The 27,435-nt window shown below is 39.4% G+C and overlaps 1 protein-coding gene across 4 annotated transcripts in view; it reads right to left on the bottom strand.

The window, feature by feature from the left end:
• Positions 1–10,013, bottom strand: part of SLC26A3 (solute carrier family 26 member 3) — a 31,437-nt gene extending 21,424 nt beyond the window's left edge. Inside the window, exons 1-5 of one of the 4 annotated variants that reach the window (XM_033088782.1) lie at positions 9,888–9,967; positions 7,510–7,610; positions 7,269–7,405; positions 1,302–1,519; positions 651–790 (exon numbers count right to left, since the gene is read on the bottom strand). In XM_033088782.1, coding sequence (XP_032944673.1) covers positions 651–790; positions 1,302–1,432 — 271 coding nt within the window. In that variant the 5' untranslated portion in view covers positions 1,433–1,519; positions 7,269–7,405; positions 7,510–7,610; positions 9,888–9,967. Of the gene's footprint in view, positions 1–650; positions 791–1,301; positions 1,520–7,268; positions 7,406–7,509; positions 7,611–9,887 lie in introns of all 4 variants that reach the window. The other 3 variants (XM_033088781.1, XM_033088780.1, XM_033088783.1) reach the window with 3 other exon arrangements.
• Between the last annotated feature and the right edge of the window lie 17,422 nt (positions 10,014–27,435).

The raw sequence follows: 27,435 nt of genomic DNA on the forward strand, positions 1-27,435 counted from the left end.
ATTGCCAATAAGGCCATGAAAAGATGCTCAGCATCATTAGTCATTAGGGAAACACAAATCAAAAACCACAATGAGACACCGTTTTATATGATTAGGATGGCTACAATAAAAAACGGCAGACAATCCCAAGTGTGCACCAGGATGTGGGCAAATGTGAGCCCTCATACTTTGTCAGTGGGTTATGATATGTGTTCCCTCAAAAACTTGTACACGGTGTTCATAATAGCATTATTCGTAATAGCCGCAAAGTGGAAACAATCCAGATGTCCATCAACTGGTGAGCGTATTAAGTAAGTGTGGTCTATCCATACAGTAGAATATTATTCATCCATAGAAGGGAATGACAGACCCATGCATACTGCCTCATGGGTGAACTTGAAAACATTCTGCCAAGTGAAAGCAGCCAGACACGAAATAGACCATGTTCTGTGAACCTATTTATATGAATTACCCAGAATAGGCAAGGCCATAGAGACAGACAGTTGTTACAAGGGGGATGGATAGAGGGAGAATGTGAAGTGACTGCTAAGGGCCAAGAGAGTTTTGGGGTGGCGATGGTGGTGAAAATGTTCTGGAATTAGATATGATTTTGTACACATTCAAAGGATTCATTTAATGATGGATGAATTACATCTCCAAAAACAAGTTACCTTGCAGGACACACACAAGCCCTGTGCTGATTCCAGAAACAATGTCACTGAGCAGCCATTCCTTTATCCGGTATGCTGGTAACCAAGACACTATGGGGAGCAGAGAGAGGGCAATTCTCTTGGCCTTTTGTGTGGAACAGCTGAAAACATTGGAAGCCACAGGTCAGTTAATTAACATCAAATTTTAAGTTTCGTGCCTCCTGGTAGGTGCAAAATTGGTAAAGATGAGAAAGATATTAAAGAACAAACTAGTACTTTCACTAGCTTTCCCATGCAGGTTCACCTCCTTACCCATATCAACTGCTGCTGGCCACCACCAAAGGATTTATTTAAAAAAGGAAAATGCTGCTTTTCTTTAGCTGTAATAGAGCTTATTTGTCATCCTCAGCTTAAAATGTCTAACATTCCAATTGAGAATTTTCCTCTGTTCTCATCTATTAGTCCTCTGATACGGAAAGACTGTGTTGAGAGCTGAGGTGGTGTTCATTTCAGAGACGACCTTTCCAACTCTGGCAGGGAGGTTTGGAAACCAAAGATAAAAAAACTCTGAAGACTATGGGCTACAGCCAGAAATGAGCGCTTGAAAGTTTGAGAATTTAGGAGAAAGTGTTTTATTTATTCCTAATGCCAGTATCTTAAAAAATATCTTACCTACAACACACTTTGAGATGATCCAGAAATGTCTTATGATATCTGTGTTTCTTCTTATGTTCTTCCCCAAAAGCATTTGCAGAATACACTGGCCTGGCCACAACGTACTGATTCCCAATGGGTTCGATCATTTTGCTTCCTTGGATGGCTGTGGTAAGTGGAAGACCTTTGGAACTATGTGGCAAACCCTTCTTCTTGCCTTTAGCAGGTTAAAATGCCTGAAACCAAACGGAGCTTGTGTCTTAAATAACTCAGAGATAATGTGATGCAATTTACAGATGAGTGAGCTCTGGACTGAATGTTACCACCTTTTGAGATCAAAAGAGGCAGGATTAAGGGGCCTGGATTGTGTTTTGTGACAGTGATATTCCAATGAGCTGGACACTGGACACGGCTCCTTTGGGTAAGTAAACAAGGGCTTTTATTTATTTATTTTTAAAGACCACCAAAAAGCAATAGAAATCGACTCAGTTTCCTAATCAGTGAGTGCATTTTTTACTTGTAAAGTAAGATCTCCTCAAGAAAAGGAATTCTATTTTTTTTCCCTAGAAGCATTTCCCAAGTTATGGCATTGGAGTCCTGGGACTGATGAGACTTACAGTCTACTCATTGCCTCTAATTCCAGTCGAAGCTGTTCCATTTTACCCATCAGAATTCTTGTAATACCTTAGAAAATGCTTTTAATATGGGAAATTCAAGAATATTGCCCATTTAAAGTATTTTCCCATTGTTTCTGGGAGTTAAAATAGAGTTTTAAAATTTATAGTTGATGACACTAGCACAAAGTATTACTTGGCTACTTAGTTCACTAGTGATGAGAGCTTTTTAAGGAAAGATCTTGGGCAATTTACTTAACCTCTCTGAGCCTCAGCTATGTAATTAGGATAATAATACTCAAGTTTCAGTGTGATTGTGAAGACTAAATGGGAATGTTTTCAAAGCATCTAGCTTGTGCCTAGCACACAATAGGCATTCACTATATGGTAGTTATTATTATAACTGTGCATTTTCTGCACAAGATTTTTAAATTTTTTTGTTCTTATCTCAATCTATTATACTTAAGAGATCAATTTTGCAAAAGCTTTTAATGCACATTACCTATTTATCCCTCACAATTCTTTTAGGCACCTATTATTGTTATTTTCTTACAAATGAGAAAATAATGGCACACCCATTCCCACAAAAAGTCTAAGTACTTTTTCTCAGATCATAACAGTTTGTAGAGTATCAAAAATGTGACCTCTGTTTTCCAACTTCTTCGCTATTTTTTCTACAACATGGAGTTTCTCTATTGTCCAATGTGAACATAATTAAAGAACATTCCAACTAACTATTAGCATTTCCGCCCTCTAATCTTGGTTCTGTATTGCTACTTGTTAACACCCAGAATTTTCTTCCCTGAATACAATCACAATTATTAATTGAATTATCTCAAACTAGATTGTACCTTGTTACATGGTGCTGTGTCATAGCTCAGAGGGATTTTCAGCACGTTTGCGGAGCTCAGGTTATAACCAGGAAGCAGATGCTGGTCTCAGCTTCTGGCCCCACCTGACCTCTCTATGACCACCCATTTCTCTCACCTACCCCATTCCCTACCTTCCTTCTAAAGTCCTCTCTATGGACATCCTCTGACCACAATTTAGTGCTTCCGGCTCACCCTCTGGCTTGATTTCCAGAATTTGAGTCCCTCTGAGCTTTGTTATGACAGTTAGAGCCTCTCTACGGCTCTTTCTGAGCCTCCTCCCACCTCAAGCTGCTTGTCCTCCCTGCTTCTCATCTCTCTCCCCCTCCCAGCCCTCCATCCCCATTCAGTTCCAGGTGTCATAGCTCACTAACTGTATAGTACTTGCCATTGTCAGGACAACTTGTACTTGATGAAGACTTGGCTTACTCACTGCTGCACATAGCACAGATTTTTGTCCTTATTTGCCAGTTACCAACAATATGGTGGGGGCATTAACACTTAAGATCTAATCCGTGTTAATGACTCTCGACAACTCAGCTCTCTTACAAAGCCTGTCTGGAGTGTCTTTCAAGAACAATTTTAATCCTGTGTAGTATCCAACCTAGCCAGTCTTAGGATGACGAAGACTCTGGTACTGTTCATTTTATTTCTGTCAGATGCTGCCATGAACAGAAAAAAAAGATTCCACTATTTTGTTGCTTTACTCATATTTTCACCACGTTGTTCACGGAAACTTATTAGTTCTCTTCCTTAAGAAAGATCCTGAAAGTATTTCTTTTCTTCCTTTTGCTGCTGTGTTTTTTCTCTCTGCTAAATCATACTCTAATTTTTTTGGCTAATGTCAATGATGGCAGAAATACCTTCATTTCAATTAAGCTTCCTTCCTGAGGAAGACCATGACTGGCTCTTTGGTAGGCTCCATCATACCTCCCACTGGATAAAAGGCATGACCTCTGGCCATCCTGCCACAGACTGGAAAATACCTCCTCCTCACACCAAGAGCTGAATAAGATGGGTGTGCTCAGGGCAGGACTCAAAATCTTTCCAGAATTAATTAATTAATTTGTTTTAGGGAGCGTGCAGCTCACAGTGGCCCATGAGGGGATTGAACCAGCAACCTTTGTGTTATTTGCACCACGCTTTAACCAACTGAGCTAACCGGCCACCCCAAAATCTTTCAAGAATTTAGAGAGAGAGAGAGACCTTAATGGCCACATTCTAGTCTTGTTTGTTTCCTTTGCTGCCATCCCTGCTTTCCCAAGTGGCTGCCTCATGCTCCACATGTAACCGACAATCTGAGGCCCGAATCAACACCCCAAGGGTGCCTCTGCTGAGAGAAGCTCCAGGTAGTCATAAATTAATGTCACTCTCCATTTCATTCTTTCAGGGATTCTTGAGAATGACCTACATTAGTTAGGAATTCAAAAGTGAATTTACTAACTTTTAAAATAACCCAAACAAGTTAGCTTTTCCCCAGAAATTCTTGGAAAAATTTTTCGTGGTTCCTAGAATCACAATTCCAGTTACACCCACATGAACGGACACCTTTTCATGTTCTACCTCTGTGCCTCAAACTTCTCTCTGGGTTCTTTAGAGTGTCAGTGGCTTTTGAGGGATTGAAAGTCATTCTCAGGGATCTGCCTTCTAATAGTTTTACAGTTCTAAGCTTTGTATACATTTCCACTTTTATTTCCTTTCTTATGATGTGTTCTTTTTAATTTTTTGGCCTTTATAGTATATATATTGCATACATAGGCATGAGCTTATTAGTCATACACATCTGTCCTTCTCTGTTTTTTTTTTTTTCTGAGCAGAAATTTAATCCTGATATTAGTCTCTGAAGTTCAATTTTTTCCAACTATTCTGGTATATTAATAACTTGTTGATATTTCCAGCGATGATATACGTACTACCCACCCTCCACCCCTACCCTAGTTCCACCCATCTCCCACCTGCAGCCCAGCACCGAGCGTCACCGCCTGGCTCCCAGCCACCCCCACTCTGCCTGCCCCACTTCACTGAGCATCGTCTTATGGCCCTGACCTTTCTGCTCCTCACAGTTTATCTATTCATTGTTCTAGTCTTTCAGGGGTCTGTCCTTTCTGCTGGAAAACAACTAATTTGAACCAACATACTCAAAAGCAGTGCTAGTACTTTTCTTCAATGAATGGAAACTTGAAACCAGGAGGCAAGCAGGTGTGCAGGTGTTTCCAGCCCCTCTTCCGTCACAGCAGATGCCTCCACCACCTTACACAAGGTGGGCTCTCAGCGACCCCACCCCTCAGTGGGATCTCTAAATACCCCTGTGCCAGGCAGTGGGAAACCAGAAGTCAGCCATTGCTATTGCATGAATTGGTCCTTGGACGATGAGAAACACAGCAGTGTCCTGGTAACTATGCCTGGGCAGAACAATTGCTCCACGGAGCACCTTGAGAGGGACCCCAATCAGCAGTGGCAAGGAACCAGAAATCAAGGGCAATACATCTCACATCTGGTTGGTATTAAGCTGGACAGAAGCAGGGAGATGATGGTATCGGAACTGGAGAGGGCCAGAGCGGTGATGAGGAGCGAGTGGGCTGGGGTTGGGGGAGGGTGGGTGGGTGAAATGATATCAGTGCAGATGTTGGTGAAGAAAGGTCAGAAGGGGTCCCAGCAGGGGCAGGCAATCACTTCCAGTTAAATCCTGTGATTCCTGTGTGCCTCAGTCACTTTTGAAACACAGCAGGGTAATTGATTAGTTAAGTGAGCCATGAAAAATATAACAAATATTTTTTCAAAAGGCTATATTATAGAGGTGAACCGACTAGTTATTTCCTTGGGAGAAATAAACCAGTTGATTATCATTTGGAACATAAAAAACACTCCTGTTTTTCCCTATCCTTTAATGATGATCCTTTGAACGCTATCAGCATCTCACAAGCCCTTCCAGATTGTTTCCGAAGCCGTAGTCTTTTCCTTGCAGAGAAAGGAGAAGCTGCCATCGAAGGTGATTAAAGGTGACGGCACCGAGGTGAGGCTAGGAGCGTGTGGAGGCCCTTTCTTCACAGAGTCCCCAGGCAAGACGGCTAAAGGAAAAAGTTTCAGATTCTCTTTTTCTTTTCCTTTTTTTTTTTTTTTAACAAAATAATATGGATAATTCTAGTTCACACAACTCTAGTTCAGTGTCCAAAACACTGAACTAGAGAACTAGAGAACACTGGGCAAGAACATACTGTGTATCTCTCATTGTTTATTCTGTTTATGTGACTTGCGTAATTTATGGTGGTCTTATAACCTCTTCTAGGAACTTAGTTTTAGCTTTATCTTAGTTTAGGCACTAAACTTATTATTATTAGACAATTGTTTTTATTGGCAATTGTTATTACCGCCCATATTGCTGAGAAACTAAGTCAAACCTCATGTAGCTAGGAAGTACAGCAGAAAAGAGCAAGAATTTGGCAGCTGGGGAGACCTGGCTTCACATTCCTGCTCCGCCATTGCCTAACTGTGTGGCTATGGCCAAACACTTCTAATGGTAAAAGGGGCTGCCACTACCTTCCCTGTAGGGCTGTTGTCAAGACTGAAAGTAAGGTATGTAAGAAGAGACTTCTTGGCTTGAATTTCATAGGTAAAGGTCTCAGATCTGAGTTTAATATTGACAGCGTAAACCCAATTTATAGCTGTGCCTATATGACAAAAGTCAACTGGAATCTGTCTGAAAATGTTAATGTTGCTCTTTTCTATGACTTCATGTTTACTCTGAGCTTATCCAGAATTAACAATTTTCCATCCTCATCCATTTATTTTAACTTAATTTCAAAGTACCTCTGTATCTATGACATACAGAACCTTTGATGTTGTGGCTCTGGCCTGTCTCACAAGCCTCTTGACTCTTCTTCCTCCTACACAATCTTAAGAGTTTCCTGGCATACCATGATATTTAGCATCTCCATGCCTTTGTACACGTTGTTTCCTTATCTGTGTTCTTCTCCTCCAACACCTGGTAAATTCTAATTCATCCTGAAAAATACTCAGCTGTCCCTGACCACTGATTTGTTCCTTTGTTCCTTCAACAAGTATTTATTGGCCTATTGTTTGTCAGGAACTCTTTCCTAACATAGTTGTATAAGATAAAAAGATGCTGCAAAGTCTTCATGGGATCCTTCAGGAAGAGTGAATCATTTCCTTCTTGTACATACCGTGGGCAGTCATTTGTCACGTAACATTTCAGTGAACGATGGACTGCATATATATGATGATGGTCCCATACGATTATAATGGAGTTGAAAAATTCCTATCGTCTCGTGACGTGGTGGCCTTATTGTCAGAGCACAATGCCTTACGTGTTTGTGGTCATGCTGGTATAAATAAACCTACTGTACTACCATGTCGTATAAAAGTATAGCACACAGAATTATGCACAGTACGTAATACTTGCTAATGATATAAATGTTACTGGATTATGTATTTGACATACTATACATTTTATAATCATGTTAGAATGTACTCTTTCTACTTACAAAAACTGTTTGCTGTAAAACAGTATGCTGTGTTACCCGGCAGCAACCTCATACATCTTGTGGTTACTGAGTCTCTTGATTGCGTCATTTTCTCTGGTACTTGATTTAATCTTGTGTTGTTTTGTTCATCATGGACTCTAAGAGTTTAAACAGTGATGAAATCACCTATGATGCATGTCTCAGAATGTATCCACATCATTTAGTGAAGCATGACTCTATGTATTTCTATCCCATATCTTACTGTACTGTTGTTTCTTGTTTACAAGTTTCTCTCCTCAATGAGATTCATTTCTCCAAGAACAAGGCCCAAATCTTGATCATTTTTTCCTTTTTGCATAATACCTATAACATAGTAATTGCTCAGAAAGGTTTGTTGAAGTAAACTGAACTATAAATGAAAGACATATGAATGATAAATGATGTAGTCCTAAACTCCAAAATTTACATACATTGGAGGAGTGACCAAAATGATTGGTACAGATAATAAACTGTGAGAAGAGGGCATGTGAATGTGTGCTGGAATTGAGGAAGGGTTAATAAAGGAACTGGGTCTGGAGTTAGATCTTAAAGAACAGATACATTTGGGAGAGATGATGAGAAATCAGCTGGGGATGAGCAAAATCATGTTTAAGGGACAGTGATGCAAAAATTGGAACAGAAGACATTGTTGGTCACCTTCAGAGGAATGTTAAGATGTGCCATAGCAAGGAGTTTCAGATCCAGGAGGCTCACAACAAAATAAAGAGAATCACTTGATTTTCTGTCAGGTTTTGTGCTTTTCTAAGCACTTTCACATTTCCCCCACTGTGTGTTATCCTATGAGGTACACAGCGAACATGGGCACTGTCATCACAAACTTACAGATGAAGAAATTGAGATCAGAGAGGATAAATGACTTTCCCAAGTCTCACAGCTAGCACGTGGCAAAGCTGAGAAAATAAGCTAGTTCTTGTGTCTCTGCAATAGACACTCTTCTCTGGCATATTGATGTGTGTGGGGGGCGGGGCATTAGCCCTGCTCCTGAGAGAGACAAGGCAAGAGAACAGAACTCCAGTTGAGGCCCCCCAGCGCCCTTGCTCTTGAGCATACGTGTGTCTCCCCCAAGGTCCTATTCTCCACATCCCCTACACAAAATGTGAGCCTGGGCAGCCTGGAGCTCAACCTCCTTGAAGTGAACTGGCTTATTCTCCCCTTTGTTTCTAACAAAGTGAAACAGAGCCTAGAGGAGGCTCCTCTTTTTTCTTTGGAGAACCAAAGACCTTCATTATAGAGGGAAGCTAGACTGAGTTATGATTTATTTATTGTAGTAATTAAAAAATATCCATTCTCATTTTGCAAATTGTTTTGTTTCTTAATCGAATATGACTTATTTAGTAGATATTGATACATTTGTTCATTTATTTATGCACTCACTCATTTGTCCAGGTGGAGCTGGCAAGTTATGTGTTATCCCACCATAAACTACTTGTTTCTGAAATCAAATAGTTGTTTTCTAATTTCTCAGTAGGAATGATCTTTATGTGGCCAACTTTCACTACACTGTTTCTCTGAATGACAAATTTACTTTGGAAAAGAGAATTATTTAGTCCAATGATTTAATAAGTTTTTTTCTCAGCAGCACATTTAAAGAATGTTGTGTGATCTTTTCCTGACATTTTAAAGAATGAAATAAATCTCATCTTGTTAAGACCGGTGACCTGTGGGATAAGAAACTACTCCTGCACAATATACAGTTGATCCTTGAACTACATGGGGGTTAGGGGGTACCAAATCATTTAACTTTAAACTACCCCCAAATTTAACTACAAATAGCCTACTGTTGACTGAAAGTCTTACCAATAACATAAGCAGTCAGCCAACACTTATTTTGTATGTTATGTGTATTATATACTGTATTCTTACAATAAAGTAAGCTAGAGAAAAGAAAACGTTAGGAAAATCCCAAGGAAGAAAAAATATATTTACGTGTACTCAGTGGACCCGCACAGTTCAAATCTGTGTTGTTCAAGGGTCACCTGGAATATTACTTGTGGCATATGACACTCTGCTACTTTGTAATGACAATTTTTTTCTCTATCTCTCGTCTTTTTTCAGTGTCTATCCCACTTGCTTCTATTCCTTTTTCTCCTCCCATCCTTTTCCTTCTTGGACTTTCTGGTGTGCAGACAAATCCCTCACTTCTGGACCAAAAGGCCTTTCTCAATACCTTCAATAGAAACAGATGATTCTATTTCCTGGAAAAACGTTTCGTAAAAGCTTGCTTATTTGCCAAGCTTCAGAACAAATGGTCTACCTATAAAGTCAGCTTTGGGTGCAGAATTAAAGGAATTATGTGAATAAGTAAGGCAAAAACCTCTGCTATATTTGAAAAGGCAATTTAAGCTTTAACAATGCATATGGTCAAATCAAAGTCTATTCAAATATTTACTTCACATTGCCAGGGCTCTATACAAACATTTTTAGCCTACTGTTAGTGGAATCATTCAAAATATTCTTGCTCATGGAATGACCTCAAGAACACAATCCTAACTTTTATATAGGCTTTGATCAGAAAATATGTACCATTTTCAAGAAAAAGAAAACTAGTTTGAATAAAATAATCATAAAATTGTTTCCTACCTGACACATACTTGGTGAAGCACTTCAGCAACAATGAACAATTTCTGAGATACAGTAGCCCCGTTCTCAGGGATTGTGTTCATCCACTTAGGTCTATAGCCTTTGAATGCATCCATATGTACAAGGATGTCTATATATAGATTATGTAAGTCAGTGGGGAAATTGCCGTTCTGTCAGCTTTAATAATTAACTCTCATTAACTTTTACAACAATGGAACGACTCCAGTGTGGTCTTGACCTTTGAGACTACGATCAGCAAAAGGGATGATAACAGCTTCCTCAAGTTCCTTGTGAGATTATACCACTCATTGCACTTGCGTGTATGTGTGTGTGTATATATATTTCATTGGTTTGCAGAGCTTTGCGCAGCAGATGTGCACGTGGACGTAAAAAAAAAAAGAAAGAAAATCTCAGCAAGGATCATCTCCCTGAGGTCTTACCTACCAGTTTAGATGGGAATTCAGAGGTGTTGCTTCTTGGCTGGATGACTTCAGGGAACTCCCAAGCTGCATAAGGGTGGGTGTACCGGTTAACTCAGGGTATGAGGAAGGCCCTTGTTAGGAAGCTCTCCCAACTCCAAGCAGCAGGCCTGTTTGCACTCTAATTCCTGACCCTCCCCACACCTGTCCTGCTACGAGCAGTAAACTCTATGTTACTAAAGCCCGTGAAGACTTTCCATCCTCATCTTACTTAACCTCTCAGCATTTGACTCTGCTGCAGACTTTTCCTGGAAATACCTTCTTTTAAAATGTCTAACTTTTTTTTTTTTTTTTTTTACCACACCTCTCTTTATATTTCACCTCATGCTTCTCTGCCAACTCCTCCTCTATCCAAACATGTACTCCCTTCTTTTCTCTCTCTCTCCCCTCTTGCCCTACATAAGAGTCTAACGAGTCCCTGTGACTTTCAGATCTCTAACTCCAGACTTTAGATCCACATATTGAATTGCCTGGGTGCCCCAGACGCATCTCAGTCTTATCACATCCAAATCTGAACCCTTAATCTTTCCTCCCAAAGATGTTTCAGCTCTACTTTTTATCATTCCAGTACAGAACACCCCCTGTCTACTCATGTCAGAAACCCAGGAGTCATCCTTGACACTTCTTTTTGCAAATGCTCTCCCCACCCGCAGCCAATCCGTCTTCACCGTCCTGTTAAATCTACCTCCAAAACATACGACAAAGGCATTGTTTCTCATCTCCACTTTTGCCTCCATCGCCTAAGCCACCACCATGTTGCACAATAATAGCTTCTTGCTGCACTTCTTGCGTCCTCTTTTAGCCCTTCTAGTCTCTTCACCATTAATAGTCGGAATGATCTTTCCTTGCTAGTCTGCTTCATGGAGCTAATCGTTTATCTTTACAATACAGGCCTCCAAAGTCTTGCATGATATGCCCTGCCCAGCTCTCCAACCTCATCTACCTCCTCTCTCACCATTGTCTCCACTCCAGCCACAGTGACACCAGCTGTTAGTCCTCTGAATTTGCTAGCTCCTTTCAGGCATTGTTTTCTCTGCTGAAATGCTCTTCTCACTCCCTCTTTGTCTAGTTGTTATTTAGTTTCAGTGTCACTTCCTCAGAGAGAACCCCGTTGGTCCCCCAATCAAATTAGCTCCTCTTATGGCTCTGATAACATCCTGTACTTTTCTAACAGAGCATCATAATTTTAAAATAAACTATTATTTTTGCAACTAGTACTTGTCTAATGGTTGACTCCCTTATTAGAATGAAAGCGCTATACAAGCAGGGGCCTTGATTGTCTTATTCACTACTGTATCCCCAGCACCTACAACGAATCCATCACGGAACTGGTTGAATGACAGTTAAATGAACGAATTATATACGATACAACAGAATTCCAAAAGAATTTGAACATGGCACTAGTTTGTTCTAAGTTAATCTAACCTGTATTTTAAAATTTGGCTCAAACTTATATCAACTGTATAATGGAATTAGCTGTGGCATGATTTAAAGCATGTAATATGGCTTTTTATTGTTTTAACAAATGTACAGCATTTATTCAGAACTACTGTGCATTGGTCAAAGTGTGCTTTTGGGTAGAAAGAACTGGAAAATAATTGTTGAAAGAACTGGAAAATAATGCCTATAAAGACAGAATCTCAGAACCATTGATCAGATTAAAAATGATTTATTTTAGAACAAATAAGAGAGTTTTGTTAGGTTAATAGAATACAGGCTGAACAAAGACAAATCAAAAGCATTCCTGTATACTGACAATAACCAAATAGAACATGTAATAGAAAGAAGGATACCACTGGTAACAGCAAACAAAAGCTCCAAAGATAAGTAGAAATAAATCTTATCTAAAGATATAAAGAACTTTATGGAGAAAATTGCAAAACATCGGTAAGGGATGAGAAGAAAAACTGAGAAAAATATACATCCATACATCTTCATGGGTGTGGGAGTTCAATATCATAAAGACGTTTGCCCCAAATTAATCTAATACATTAGATGCTATTGCAACAAAAATCTGAAAGTGGGGAGACTTATTCTGCCAGATATGCTTATTACAAAGCGTCAGTGGTATAACAAACTCTACAGGAGGCAAGTGTGCCCATGAAGCAGAACAGAAGGCCCAGGAACAAATATTTAAACTTGATATGTTGTGATCGAGATTGCATCACAGTAGAGAAAGGATGGGCTGTTCAATAAATGATAGAGAACTGGCTGTCCATATGGAACAAATGAATTTAGATCCCAACTTCACACCATTCACACAAAAAGTTTTTCAAGTTGATTAAAGACCTAAATGCAAAAAGCAAAATTTTAAACTTTTAGAAGAAACAACCAAATGCCATTGTATCCTTGGGATAACAGGATTTCTTAAACAAGCCACAAAAATCTGCATATCAGAAGGAAAATTTAAATAATCTTGTCCAGACTGGACAGGATATTTGCCCCCAGTAAGTCTTAAGGATTAATGTCCATCATATAAAAGAGACTCCTGCAAAGAGCAATAGACAAAAGGCAAAAACTCAACATAAACTGTTAATTTACAGAAAATTTGAAATGCCAATTAACATATGAAAAGATGTTCAATTTCACTACCTATGGTCAGAAGTGGAACTATATTTGGTGGAGCCTGAAACTTATGCAATTTATGGGGCTCATTTGAAGAACAAAAGTACAAAATTACAAATACAAAATTACCTCTGGCGCTTTTGAAGGGGCCCAAGCAAATGAAGGGTCCTGAAACTTAACCTTCATTTATTTCATGGTAATTCTCTTCTGTAAGAAGTGTCTGAAAGTGCCAACTGCCACAGAGAATATGGAGCCAGAGGAATTCTTACACTACCACGTTTCCCCCAAAATAAGACCTAACCGGAAAATAAGCTCCAGTATGATTTTTCAGGAGGACATCCCCTGAACATAAGTCGTAATGCGTCTTTTGGAGCAAAAATTAATATAAGACCCGGTCTTATTTTTGGGGAAACACGGTACTGCTGTGAATGTAAATTGGGGCGATTACCTCAGAGAGCCCATTGGCACTATCTTGTCAAGTTGAAGATACACATCTAAGAGTCAGCAATTCTACCCTTACGTGTACATCCTTAAGAAATGTTGACCAGGGCCGGCCCGGTGGCTCAGGCGGTTGGAGCTCCATGCTCCTAACTCCGAAGGCTGCCAGTTTGATTCCCACATGGGCCAGTGGGCTCTCAACCACAGGGTTGCCAGTTCAATTCCTCGAGTCCCGCAAGGGATGGTGGGCAGCGCCCCCTGCAACTAAGATTGAACATGGCACCTTGAGCTGAGCTGCCGTTGAGCTCCCAGATGGCTCAGTTGGTTGGAGTGCGTCCTCTCAACCACAAGGTTGCCAGTTCGACTCCCGCAAGGGATGGTGGGCTGTGTCCCCTGCAACTAGAAAACAGCAACTGGACCTGGAGCTGAGCTGCGCCCGACACAACTAAGAATGAAAGGACAACAACTTGAAGCTGAACTAAGATTGAAAGGACAACAACTTGACTTGGAAAAAAAAAGTCCTGGAAGTCCACACTGTTCCCCAATAAAGTCCTGTTCTCCTTCCCCAATAAAATCTTAAAAAAAAAAAAGAAATGTTGACCAGTATTCAAAAATGTTCATAGCACCAATGTTTGTAATGGTGGGGGAAAAAAGGAAGTATCCTAAAGGTCCATTTACAAGACAATGGGTAAGGGAATGATGCTTTGTTCATAAAATGGAACTCCATACACAATGATGAAAACTAATGTATTAGAGCTGCACATAACAATATGAACTCTCTGACAATCACAAATCAAGTGAAAAAATTATGAAAGAATAAATACAATATGATTCTATTTATATAAAGTTTAAAAACACGCAAAAATGCTATGTTTCATAGATACATAGCAAATGTATAAGCAATGGAATAATAAACAAGAAACTCAGAATAGTGGTTACCTGCGTGGAGAGAGGAAGGAGATTTATTGGAGCGGGCCATGAAGAGGGCCTCAACTATATTTGTGATATTTGGTTTCTTTCTCTTACTTCAGATTTCTTTCTTTTTTATTTTGAAGTATGTATTAGTTTCCTAGGGCTGCCATTAACAAAGTGTCACAAACTAAGTGGCTTAGAACAACAGAAATTTATTTTCCCATAGTTAAGGCCAGAAGTTCAAAATCAAGATGTCACAGGGCTACGTCCCCTGTGAGACAATGAGTAGAAAGAATCCCTCCTTGCCTCTTCCTAGCTTCTGGTGGGGCCCTCAATTCTCGGCAGTCCTTGTCTTGCAGCTGCCTCTCTTATCACACGGTATCTCTGTCTTCTCCTCTTTTTATAAGAACACTAGTCATTTTGGGTGAAGGGCCCATCCTACTTCAGTATGACCTCAATCTTAACAAATTACATCTGCAGCGATCTTATTCAAAACAAGGTCATTCTGAAACACTGTGACTTAGTACTTTAACGTATCTTTTATTTTTTTGGTGGTGGTGGTGGCGGGGACAGAGCAATTCAATCCACAGCAAACATGCAGTGAAATATACAGTTTTTAAATGTATATTTTAATGAGTTTTGACAAATGCATATACCCATTTGTACTAATTTTCTATTCATCTTGTAACAAATTACCACAAACAGTAGCCTAAAACAACACAACTTTATTATCTTATGCTTCTGCTGTTTTGAAGGCTGACATGTGTCGCACTGGACTAAAATCCAGGTGTTGACAGGGCTGTGTTCCTTCCTGGGTGGCTAGAGGAGAACGTTCCTTGCCATTTCCGTCTTTTAGAGACCACCCACATTCCTTGGCTTGCAGCCCTATCCTCCATCTTCAAAGCCAGCAATGTTACATCTCTTTGCCCTTTCTTCTGTTGTTTTTCTCTCCCTCTCTGACGATAGCCTGGAAAGTTTCTCTGCTTTTAAGGGCTCAGGTAATTAGACTGGGCCCGCCCAGATAGTTTCCCCATCTCAAGGCCCTTAACTTTAATAACATCTGCGAAGTCCTTTGCCATCTAAGATAACACATTCACAGGTTTGGAGTGTTAAGTCATGGATATCTTTGGGGCCATTATTCTGCCTACCCCATCACGTAACACCTACCCCATTCCTTCATGCCTCTTAGTTGATCCCAGACAACCCCCAGAGGCAACCTCTGTTCTGATTTCTATCGTTCAATTAGTTTGGCCTGTTCTAGAACTTCTTATAAATGGGACAAACAGTACGTTCTCTTTTGTGTGTATCTTCTATCTCACTGCATATTTTTAAGGTTCATCTGTGGTATTATGTGTATCATCATACAATCACCCTATTCAACAACACTAATCGGGATGGCCTCCCAGCTGTACTGAATTTTACTAGCAGTGAGAGTCTCTGGATAAAATTTTCATGAGTCAAATTTAATTTAAGTGTAACAGAAGTGCCTATCTGGATACCCCCAGAGTTATGTGGTTAGAAATCAGGGACTGTGAAAACTCTATAAAAACGTGTGTGTGAGTGTGTAAGTGTGAATTTTTCAGGTTAGACGTTCCATAGTCTTCATCAGATTCTCAAAAGCCAAGAAATAGGAAAAAAGATAGAGCAGAGTTAACAGATTGAATATTATGGCTATCTTGATCCGTCAGTTATTTCAATTCGTGTATAACAATTAGTAGACTCAGTTAAATAATTGACTTGATTTTTCTTCTTCTGAGTTGACCTTTTAAGTGTTTCGCTGACGAGATCAAAACCAATTTCCTGGTGTAATGCAGGTGCATCCCCAGACATCATTAACAAAACGAGCAGAAATTACACTAGGAGGCAAATCTCTCAGTTATGGAGAGAAAAACAAAACTCACCTCCCCATGGTTTACTGTTATGTCTAGACTCGAAATCATACTGATTTTTCTAATAGACCCCAGGCTGCTGTTGCAAAGGTTCAGTTTGCCCGTATGGAGCATCTTTTTCTGTTTCCATGAGGAGTTCTTCTTTTGCACTTCATAAAGACCCCAAAAGGATTCCAATCCATCAAAGGAAATTATTCCCAGTTTAATATGAGTCTCTGTTAATCCCTCTTAGTGTCAAGATGAGACCAGACACAGATGGAAGCTCAAATTTCACAATGGAGAGAAAAGAGTAAAATCAACCAGGAATCACTAATCAGAAGCAAATTAAACTTTCTGGTGTCTTTTATTTTGGTCAAACTTGAGACGATTTAGAAAAGAGCACAAAAGGAAAAGAAGAAACAGTCCTATAGAATCCAATCTGAGAGAAACTCCATGAGAATGACCTAGCAGAGTCCAAGTCAGCCTCAGATGTATGTGTGTGTGTGTGTGTGTGTGGGGGGGGGGGTTCAGGAAGGGAGAGGGTGGTGATGCTGAAACTTTGCAGGAAGTACACTTTGTACAACCTTGAAAACCATCACCTGGGGCTCATGGCTTGTCTAAGCATAAATCACATTTCCTCTATTGCTTATTGTTATTTTGATTTGTTTTACTATGTATAGTCATATGATAAAACTTCTTATAGCAATATTAGAATGAAGGATTGCATTTTATATGCTTAAATATAACATTATAACCTTTGGTCCTCATCATTTCTTTGGGCCTTTGGGCCTCCCTCCCATAGCTAGTCTGCATTTTAGAGGTGGGACTCCCAGTAAAATCCTGGGTGTGTCCAGTACATTGGGATGGGAGGGCCAGACGGGTCATTTTGAAATGAACTTTCACTTTATTGCCAACATTATTCAACGTTTTGGAAGTGAGTCAACTTCATCTTTGGGGGAGTTTAAAGAGCTGGCTGGGTTTTGCACCAGCCTCATCGTGGTAGAATTTTTTAGTAAACAGTAAAGGCTTCTAACATAGATGTTGTCCACAAGGGTCCCAACATCTGGGTAATAAAAAGACTGTGTTAATCCATTTTTAGTTCTCGACCTAAGCAAAGGGTTCCTTTTGGCTATTTTCTTAGTTCTTGATGCAACGTGCTATACTGTTCGTGTCTTTCCTGGAACTCTCCTCCTTTGCTGTCTGTAATCTTGAATGCTCTTGAATCTCCTGTCTTTTATCAATCTTTTTGTAGCTGATTCTTCTTTTTTCAGCCATCACCTCTGGTCCCCAAGGCTTAGTTTTGTTCCTCTGCTTTTCTAACTCTACATTCACACTTTCAGAAAACATTATTCTCTCTCCGGTCATGATTCCAAAATCAGCATCCTACTCATCTTCACTCAGTTAAATGCAGATCTTATACTTCTGGCTTCCTACATGAATGATCCCTTTAAGTGACTCTGCAGCTCCTCAAACTCAGAATATCTAAAACTTCATGCAGCAGCTTAAAACTATATTTATATATAATTTAAAACGATATATTTTTAACATTAAACAACTTAAAACTATGCATGTAACATTATTCATGTGTCAGTTTTGCCAGATGAAAAAGTTTGAAAATATTTATTCTAATAAGAATGTGGAGAATCAGGACGCCTTGTGTTCTGTGAGTACAGGTTTTTATTAGTACCCACTATTTATTTGGCAATATTTGTCAACAATTAAAAGACATTTATTAAAATTGAACACCATATTATTTGACCTAACTCTTCCACTTGTAAGAATTTATCTTAGAGATATAGGTTCACAAATACGTAAAAAAATTGCATACAAGAATTTGTACCGCAGCAATGTTTTGTAGTTGCAAACAATAGCAGCAACAACATCCTACAAAACAATCCCATTAATTAATCCATTAATCCCACTAATCAGGACAGACTGGTCAAATATAATACACCCATACAATGAAATACTATACAGTTTTTATTTTTTAATAAGGCAGATCTGGAAAGCTCTGTTTTAAAAATATACTACTAAGGCCATGTAAATCGAAGTTGGTAGAGTATGATCATATTTGTATAACAGAAACTTTCAAGAAAAAATACATAAACAGCAGTTAATAGTCACTATGTTTTGAGAGTGGGGTCGGGAAGAGGAGGAAGAAGATTTACTTTTCAATATATACAATATTGTATTGCTTGATTTTTGAAAATACAGTTTTATTGATAACATAAAAAACGCAACTTTTTTCTTTCTTATAAACTCGTCTCCTGGTTTCCCCAAACTGTCCACATCACTCTCCAAACAACCTAGCTTGATTCCTCTTTCATTTTTAACTTTCTTGTAATCATCCACTTCTTCTTCTTCAGGGTCTCCCAGCTTTATCCTTCCCTCTCTAGCAAGGCTACCTCTGCTCTGGTCCCAAATCCTCATCATTTAGGTCTGTGAGAATCTTGGCAAGCCACTTAATCACTCTTTAATTTCCTCATGTGTGAAATGGGAATAATAACCCCCCACACTGGAGGGGAGGAGGTATTTTAGGGTTAAATTACATAAGAAATTTAGGTTTCTGGAACATAGTATTTCTCAATAAATGTTATTTTCCACCTTCTCTCTAGAGAGTTTCCCTATTACCACTGTATCCTCTAATTCATAGCATATGCAGCTAACAAGTTAATTTTCTGAAAATACTATTTTCATCATTGAATTCCTTTGTTAATTTCCTTTTGTGCTATGACCCTACCCTGGAATCACAGACCGGACCAGTAGACAGAATCATTACAGCTGGTGAGCCATGGAGGCTCTTGAAGAGTTTCTTCTGGAAGGAAGAGGAGTTGCTATTACTGTTACCGTAAGTCCATACTAGCTGAGGTGGGGGCTCCTCCTGGAACCAAGTTTTCCCATAGTCAAACCCTTTTCCTCCCCAGCCTAAGAGCTTTCTGTAAATTCTCATTGATTGAATTTGAGTAGAAACCAGTGGGTAAATAGATAAAGCCCCGAATTCTCCATTCAATGCTCAAGATTTTGCTCTATCACATCCATTCCACTTTCTTTTCTACTTTTCTTTAATCAAGTCAATGTATTTCTTACATGTCTTTCCCATGTTCATTTTTCATTCTTACTTCATTCAGCACAAAAGCTACATGTACTCATTGTAAAAAGGAAGTATTACATTTTACGGAAACATACAGAATAAAAAGGAAAGTCCTCTGCTACCATGCCAATTTTACTTGTCAACCAACAAAGCTAATCAAGAGACAGAAGATAAAATTTTTGGTTTTGTCAATACAGTTAGGTAAGAAGAGAAAATATAATAATCTTTTACCTTTTGTATCTGTTTTAAAAACACTGGCTTTGGAGATTTTTAAAAGATTTGGTGGGTACGAGGCAAAAATTCCATTTTTCTTCTGGATGTGCTCATACGACTGCTATTCCTATTGCTGAAGACAGAGGAACTAGAAGCAAATAGCAGCTAAGATGAGCACAGCAGATAAGCCTTGTGTTCCCAGAACAAACCACAGCTTGGATAAAAGGAGATATCATCTGGTACAACCTGGTATCTAAGACCTCAGGGTCTCTCTTCCTTCCTCAGGGCCCACCTTCTCGCTCTCCCCATTCTAGTGTATGAGGCTGAATGGTGGGCTTATTTACCTCACTTGACATAGGTTGTTTCCCAGGAACCACTCTGTCTCCTGAGCCTAAGGCAGAATCATTTCTAGGAGTACTCTGTTGTTCCCTTAGAGCCTCACTGCTCATCTTGCCAATATTTTTCATAGGCCCTTTTAAATAAATAATACAATTCTTATACTTTGGTTATTGGGCTGCATTGGCAATTGATTTATGTACACATTAAAAAGTATATTATTGTACAGTATATAGGCATATAATTTAAAGCTCATTAGATGTGATGCTGTAATCATTTCTAGAACAAAATATAGCTTCAGGCATTTGGTTACAAACATAACCCTGCTATTGCAGCATTGCTCCTATGAGAAAATCAGATTTAATTCATAATCTTTTGATTTATTATAGCTTTTTGAGTAATGCAACCCATTGTAAGTTTAAGAACTGCTTGTACCAGTATTGCTATTTGTTATTATTGGTTGCTTGATTCATTATGAAGAGATTGAATACGTAAGTACTGCCAACTTTAATACCATGTAATCAAAATTTTAGGAACAGATGGGGAAGAACACATAGGTCCTGGGCAATTGGGTATGAAAGGGAAGGAAAAATGACTCCCTTTATTGAAAAAGAAGGAGTTTTCTTGACAAGACTTACTAATACTAATTAATAACTGACATTTAGGTATTTGCAGTTGCATTGTTCTATTTTTTAAAAACTAGGGAACATGATTCCCATTGGCTTTTCTCTTCTGTTCCAAAACATTAAAAAATATTTTACCAAGACACTTATCTGATCCAAGCTAGCCCAGCAAGGAAAGGCAGCCAAGAACAGAGGACAGGCTACTGTGATTTCTACATACCTTAGAGACATAATTTTTAGCTCAAAATTTTATTATATTACATTTAATTTAAATTACTTACCTACGGTATATATCATCTTTTACTTGTAGGCTCTGAAAAATCTCCAAAGAATGTTCCACCCATTGGCTTTTCTTCTTCTTCTTCTTTTTTAACCTGTGGAACATTTTAAATATTTGCTCCCAGTTTCAGCAGTGCCTTTACTTTTGTCTAGCTAAAGCCACCTGTCTTCTTTTCATCCATAAGATTCTCAGCTTTAGTTTGGAAGTGTGTGTGTGGGTGAGGTGCCTGTTTCAGCAAATCCATGTTTCAAGCAAGGGTCACCAGAGGGCCAGAGGACAGAAGCCCCAGCTCTGGTGCCTGCTCTGACATCCCCAGAGCCCCATATTGGCTTTTCACTCCCCAAAGTAATGTGAAGAATAAAGATTTGACTATACATACAAGGTGTGTGATCAAACAATGCGGTGAATATGTAAATTAAAAAAAATTATTACAGTAAAAGACACATTCCCATTAATCCCCCTTAAAGTACTCCCCCTTGTTTCAAACAAACTTGTTCCATTGTTCTTGCTGCTTTCTGAAGCAGTTCTGAAAGTCCTCTTTCATGAGTGTCTTTAGTTGTGTTGTCATGACTGCTTCAATGTCCTAAATCATTTCGACTTTGGGGAAGAGCCAGAAGTCGCATGGTGCCAGATCTTGTGAATAAGGTGGATGAAGACACGCCATAATGTTTTTGTTTGACAGAAATTGCCATATACCAGAAGCAATGTGTGACACGGAGCATTGTCATGATGGAGGATGATTCACTGCACACTTTAAAACACACCTTCTCTCAACTGTGGCTCACAAGTTGAAACTTGTCACACACTGTTACCAAGGTTCAATGTACTGCTTCCCATATTGAAGATCCCTGCCTTTCCATTTAATGGCACTCAGCAGCGACATTCACCATATTTTGTGATCACAACGGAAAGGCTCAGTGTCACACATCGCTTCTGGTACAGCAATTTCTGTCCAATAAAAACATTATGGTGTGTCCTCATTCACCTCATTCACCAGATCTGGCACTGTGAGACTTTTGGCTCTTCCCCAAAGTCAAAATGACTATGAAATGTAAATGTTTTGAATTGCTTTAGAACATCGAGGCAGCCACAACAGCACAATTAAAGACACTCACAAAAGAGGACTTCCAGAACTGCTTCAGAAAGTGGCAAGAATAATGGGATAAGTGTGTTCGAAGAGAGAGGGAGTATTTTGAGGGGTATTAATGGCAATGTGTCTTTTACTGTATTATATATTTTTTATTTAAACATTCAGCATATTGTTTGATAACACCTCATAGTTCCTTTTCCAGAGCATACTACTGAGGTACTGAGATCAGGCTCAGGAATGAAGGCTGAGACCCCTTTGTTAATCCTTTCCTGCCTGCAAGTGCCCTTTTTGTCCTTATCCTTTCTTTCCTGTTAATTTGAGAAAACTTATTTCCTTATATTCAAGTTCTTAGATATTTTTTTCTCTCTGTCTGTAAAGGGAAAAATTTGACATCCAAGAATGTGAATCACACATTCCCCTATCTATTGTAAGTTTCAGGGTGCCAACTGCTAGGTCACTGGCTCATGTAAGAGAAATCACTATCTCACTATTTTGATGCAATTTCCTAACAAGTTTGTTGGAATTTTGCCATGATCATCTATCCGTTCAACGTTGACTGGCTGCCTAAAATGTGCCTCCCTCAACATTGTTCCAAATCCTATTATAATTCAATGTTTTATTTTATTTTATAGCTTTGGGAATAAAAGAGTTTTAAAATTCAAAATAAAGTATATAAATGGTTACCCTTATCTTTTTCTCCTCCTCCTCCTTCTTCTTCTTTGTAAAATATAAGGGATTGGTGATCGATGATTTTCCTCGAGAAAAATGTATGCCCCTTAGAGGGCCAGGGAATGACCTTCCTTTCATTTTTCCTGCTGAGGTGACTTCAGATGTGGTGGCAAGTTATTTTGGATCATGTGAATACAGGCAACCACTCTAGGAGAGTAGGACAAGATGGAAGAGCCAAGGTTCCTGATGCCCTGTACCAGCCTCAACAAGATAGCTTTAGTTTTATGTCTAAGATAACATCTTCTATTAGAGTCTTATAGCTTGTCTAGATAAAGAAGTTAGACTCATTAATCCATAGTGTTCAAGGCTTCTCAAAAATTATTTTATGATTGAGTTTTCAGTAATAAAGAGCTTGTATTAAAACTAGAATCAGTATTAAAACTAGTGACCATTTCACCCTCAAATATTTTGCCATGGCTCCAATTTTAAGTCATTTTCTATAGTGTATAAGAACTTGTAAAACCTGATATTCCCATTTTTGGGTTGGGAAAATACTATGTAGTTACTGAAAAAGACAGCTTTTGGCTGCAAGTAACTGAAACCCCAAATCAAATAGGTTTTAATACAAAAGAAAAGTAATGGCTTCAGGTAAGATTTGGTCTAGCTTCATTTCTTTTAGAATTTCTTGTCTCTGTTGGCCTCAGCAATCTCCATCATCAGGTTAGATTTTTCTCACGAGAACTGAAGTAGAGACTATTCGATTCCAGTAGAATTTTTAGCTGGGTCCATGACAGTCTGGTTACAGTCTGCCTTTCCAAGTCCCCTGATAGCTGGGTGTGACCATATGACCAGATCTGTCTGACAAGATATGAGCAGAAGGAATGTAGGCAATTTCTAAGTCTTGTTCTTAGAAAATGGGATGTGCAGTCCTTCCACGTTTTCTTCCTTCCCATTCCCTATGAATAGATTTTGGGCAGGGTAATGAATCACTTTGAATCATACAGGTGAAGGTGTCACTTTTGAAGAAAAAAACCACCCTGAATCCTATAGATTCGCAGAACAAGAAGAAAGAATTCTGGGTCTCTGACACTGTGGAACTGCCACGATAGCCTTGAACTTCTGATGCCTTAACTATAATATGGGAAAGAAATACTCCTATTTTTTTAAAACTACTATTATTTTGAATCTCTATAGAGCAGCCAACTAGGACTTCTGGGGTCCCTGAGACCCTTTTAGTGGATCCCGGAGGTCAAGTCTCTTTTTATAATAATACTGCTGTAGGCTGAATAATGGTCCACCAAAGATGTCCACATTTTAATTCTTGGAACTGGTGAATATGTTACTTTATATGGCAAAAAGGAATTTGCAAAATGTGATTAAGTTAAAGGTCTTGAGATGGGGAGATTACTTTGGATTATCTGGGTGGACCCAATGCAATCACAGGGTCCTTATAAGAGAAAAAGAGGAGAGCAGAGTCAGAGAAGCTGTGATGACACTGCATTGCTGGCTGGAGGAGGGGTCCACAGGCCAAGGGATGCAGGCAGCTTCTAGAGGCTGGTAAAGGCAAGGAGACAGATTATCCACTAGAGCCTCAAGAAGGAGCCGTAGGTGCTGACATCTTCATTTTCACACAGCAAGGCTGATTTTGGACTTCTGACCTGAGAAGTGGAAGATAAAATTTATGTCATTTTAAGCCACTAAGTTTGTGTTAATTTGTTATAGCAACACTAGGAAACTAATACAGATACTTAGATGTTATCTGCTTTTCAAATTCTCATTCCCTTCCAAACATACACTGGTTTTCCAGAGGTTAGATGATATATATATTATCACAATAGATTGAATGCTTCAGATATGAGAATTCAGCCTTTATTAAGTTAGATATTAAAGAAGCTTGCAAAAATATAAAAACAATGCCACTTTTCTCACTAATCTTTTTTGTTTGTGTTGGAAAATTCAGTTAGTTTTTTCATTTAGAACTATGTTATTTATATTAACCTGTAAGAGGTCTTTTTATTGTTATTTCAAATGAATGAATAAACAGTTTTAAAATTCTCAGTTTTAATTTCTAATACAGTAAATATGGATAAATACAACCCACATAAATACAAGCTCTTGTATTTCAATCACTTTTAATGGTGCAAATTGATCCTTAGGTCAGAAAAAGCTGAGAACCACTAATACATCCTAAACAATACAGGACCAAAATCGGCTCCTACAATTTTAGACCACAAATTCACTCACCGTACTACACAAATGAGGAGAGAGGTTTCCTCCAAAAACATAAAATAGAAGCTCCAGGCTAGTTTTCATTCTGGTTGAACCTACTTAGGATCTGTGCCCATTCTCGTTCCAATCACTGTGACACAGAGCTGGATTACTCTGATGGATTCAGCAACCATGACCCAAGCCTGGAGCTGGGGGTGGGCTCAATCCTACCTAAACGGTGTGGCTGTTACCCAGTGAGAGAAGGGATGTAGGATGCCAGGCAGTCAGCCAACAATACCCATTATGGTTACCGTAGAAAGTATGACAATGATGATGATAAACCATAGCCCTTCTTGTCAAGCTCTGTTCTAAGCACTCACTTAATTCTCACAGCCAGTCAATGAGAAAAGTATTGCTATTTATTATCACATGTGATATACTCTCTATCCCCACGTCAGCTCAGAAATATACTTGAGGAATGTTTCACTTTCCTAAGATGTTGACTGAAGTTTTGCCATTAGCATATTCTTGCAGTAGAAGGCAATGGTTGGTAGCATAGTCTTGGGATCTCACAGATTTACTCACGCTATGCTCAGATTGTAATTGAGGAAAACGAGGGGGTTGTTTTTTCCTATAACCTATATGATACCCTTTATAACCCTCCATCGTATTAGTAGGGGGAAATTGTATTTTAGTCTAATTTAATAGTTTAATTCAAGTCAACAATTTAAATGGTTTCTTTAGACTTAAATATTCTGTTTCCTTGGAGACAATGCTCAGTATGTTGGATTTCTGATCCTCCTCTCCGGAAGGTGCTAAGGGGTTTGGGGGGACTGGGTGAGAAGAAGCCTGATGTGAGTGCCTGCGGTGAAGGACTATGAGGTCCTCAGCGCCACATCCCTGGACTGGCAACTGCTAAGGGGCGGTGGACCAGCACCTGGGTATTCTGGCGAGTGCGTGGCTAAAATGGGGGCGTGTCTTCCTGCTTGGCTTTTGTAGGTTGCCCTCCTCTTCTCTAACACATCCACACACCTAGGCCTGAGGACACTTTGGACATGAAAACTTTTGACAAATTCCTCAGCCAGACTCTAAACTCATGTCCATATCACACACCCCTGATGCCCCCCACCCTAAATATCCCACGTGGGAACCAATATCCTTAGGGGAACTAAAGTGAGACCCTCCCCCTGCCTAATGAGGCTGCATTCTGAACTTCCTTTAGCATGGCTGTCTTTCCGTTAATGCAGGGAAGTTCATGAGGTGGTTCCTTCCCAGAGTTTCCAGCAGAAAGCAGAGAAGAAACCCCTCCAAGTTAGGCTTTCCTTTCATCTTTTTTTTTTTCAAGGATTGCCACTTTTTTTTTAAATTGGGGAATATTGGGGAACACGGTGTTTCTCCAGGGCCCATCAGGGCCCATTAGCTCCAAGTCATTGTCCTTCAATCTAGCTGTGGAGGGCACAGCTCAGCTCCAAGGCCAGTTGCCATTTTCAATCTTTAGTTGCAGGGGGTGCAGACCACCATCCCAGGTGGGAATTGAACTGGCAACCTTGCGGTTGAGAGCTCGCACTCTAACCAACTGAGCCATCCAGCCTCCCTCCATTCATCTCACCTACTGCTCTTCTCTCAAGGGCATTGGCACAGAGAGGGAAGACTGGGACACACACCTCTCCTTGCCTCTCTAACTGCTCATCTCTCCACAGGCCATTGAGAGGAGAAAGAGGACGGCTTTTCCATATTACCTAGACCTTTGCTCTATGAAAGCTTATCATCAAGTCTTCCAGACATGGTTCTTGATGGTAAAGGATGAGATAAGAGAATTTAGAAAAATCCTTGCTTTCAAGCCTATGGTCTTGCTAAGGAATTGAACATCTGATCTTGGATATCAGAAGACGAATAGTAACTCTCTCTCTCTCCCCTTCTACATTCCTGTTATGACAATCCAAAACATACACTCTCCCCTGCTCCCCACCTCACTCAAGACCCTGGTATGACTTAGATGCTCTAGGGGAAAGGATATATATATATCTGAGAGACAAGAATACAACATAAAAATACCTTTGTGGAAAACAGGCACATTCATGCACTTAATAAGGTCACCCCATGACAAGGACAAACCTAGCTTAGAATCCTGGCTCTGCTATGCATCAGTGGTATTCCCCGAGGCAGGTTGACATCTCTAAGTTTTGGCTATTTCATCTATTATGCAGAGAAAACAATAGTATCTACTTTATAGATGTTTTGTAAAGGTAAAATGAGGTAACATACACAAAGCACTTAGTTGGGTTCCTGCCACATAGCAGGTGTTCCATAAATGTTAATTATTATGTTAACATATATGTTTATCACATGCCTGCCAAGCCCATTTCCATACTCATGTGTTTAACACTTGTCATGTGAACACACGTGCTAATTATTCTATACATATTTAGCCTATGCTCAGGATTAAGTTGAACTAAATTGACATTGTGAGAAAGTATTATTCAATAACTTGTTAAACCACTTCATCGGCATTTTGCTTCCTATCAGTTCCTTCCAATTCTTATAGATTGTGCAAAATAAGATCTCTGACTCTTCAGGGACATACATCTTTATCGGGTGGAAGTGGTCGTTTCCCTCTTTCTGCCGTGGAGAAGCTTGATTGGAAAGAAAGAAAGGAAGGAAGGAGTGGGGGAACCTGGGAGGAAGAAAAGGAGGCAGCGGAGGAAGAAGGCAGGGAGGGAGACCCAAGTAGCACCATCTAGTATAATCTTTAAGACTAGTTTGGCTGACAAGTATA

Source organism: Rhinolophus ferrumequinum, chromosome 20 (assembly GCF_004115265.2).
Source record: "Rhinolophus ferrumequinum isolate MPI-CBG mRhiFer1 chromosome 20, mRhiFer1_v1.p, whole genome shotgun sequence".
In the NCBI taxonomy this organism is placed as follows: Eukaryota; Metazoa; Chordata; class Mammalia; order Chiroptera; family Rhinolophidae; genus Rhinolophus; species Rhinolophus ferrumequinum.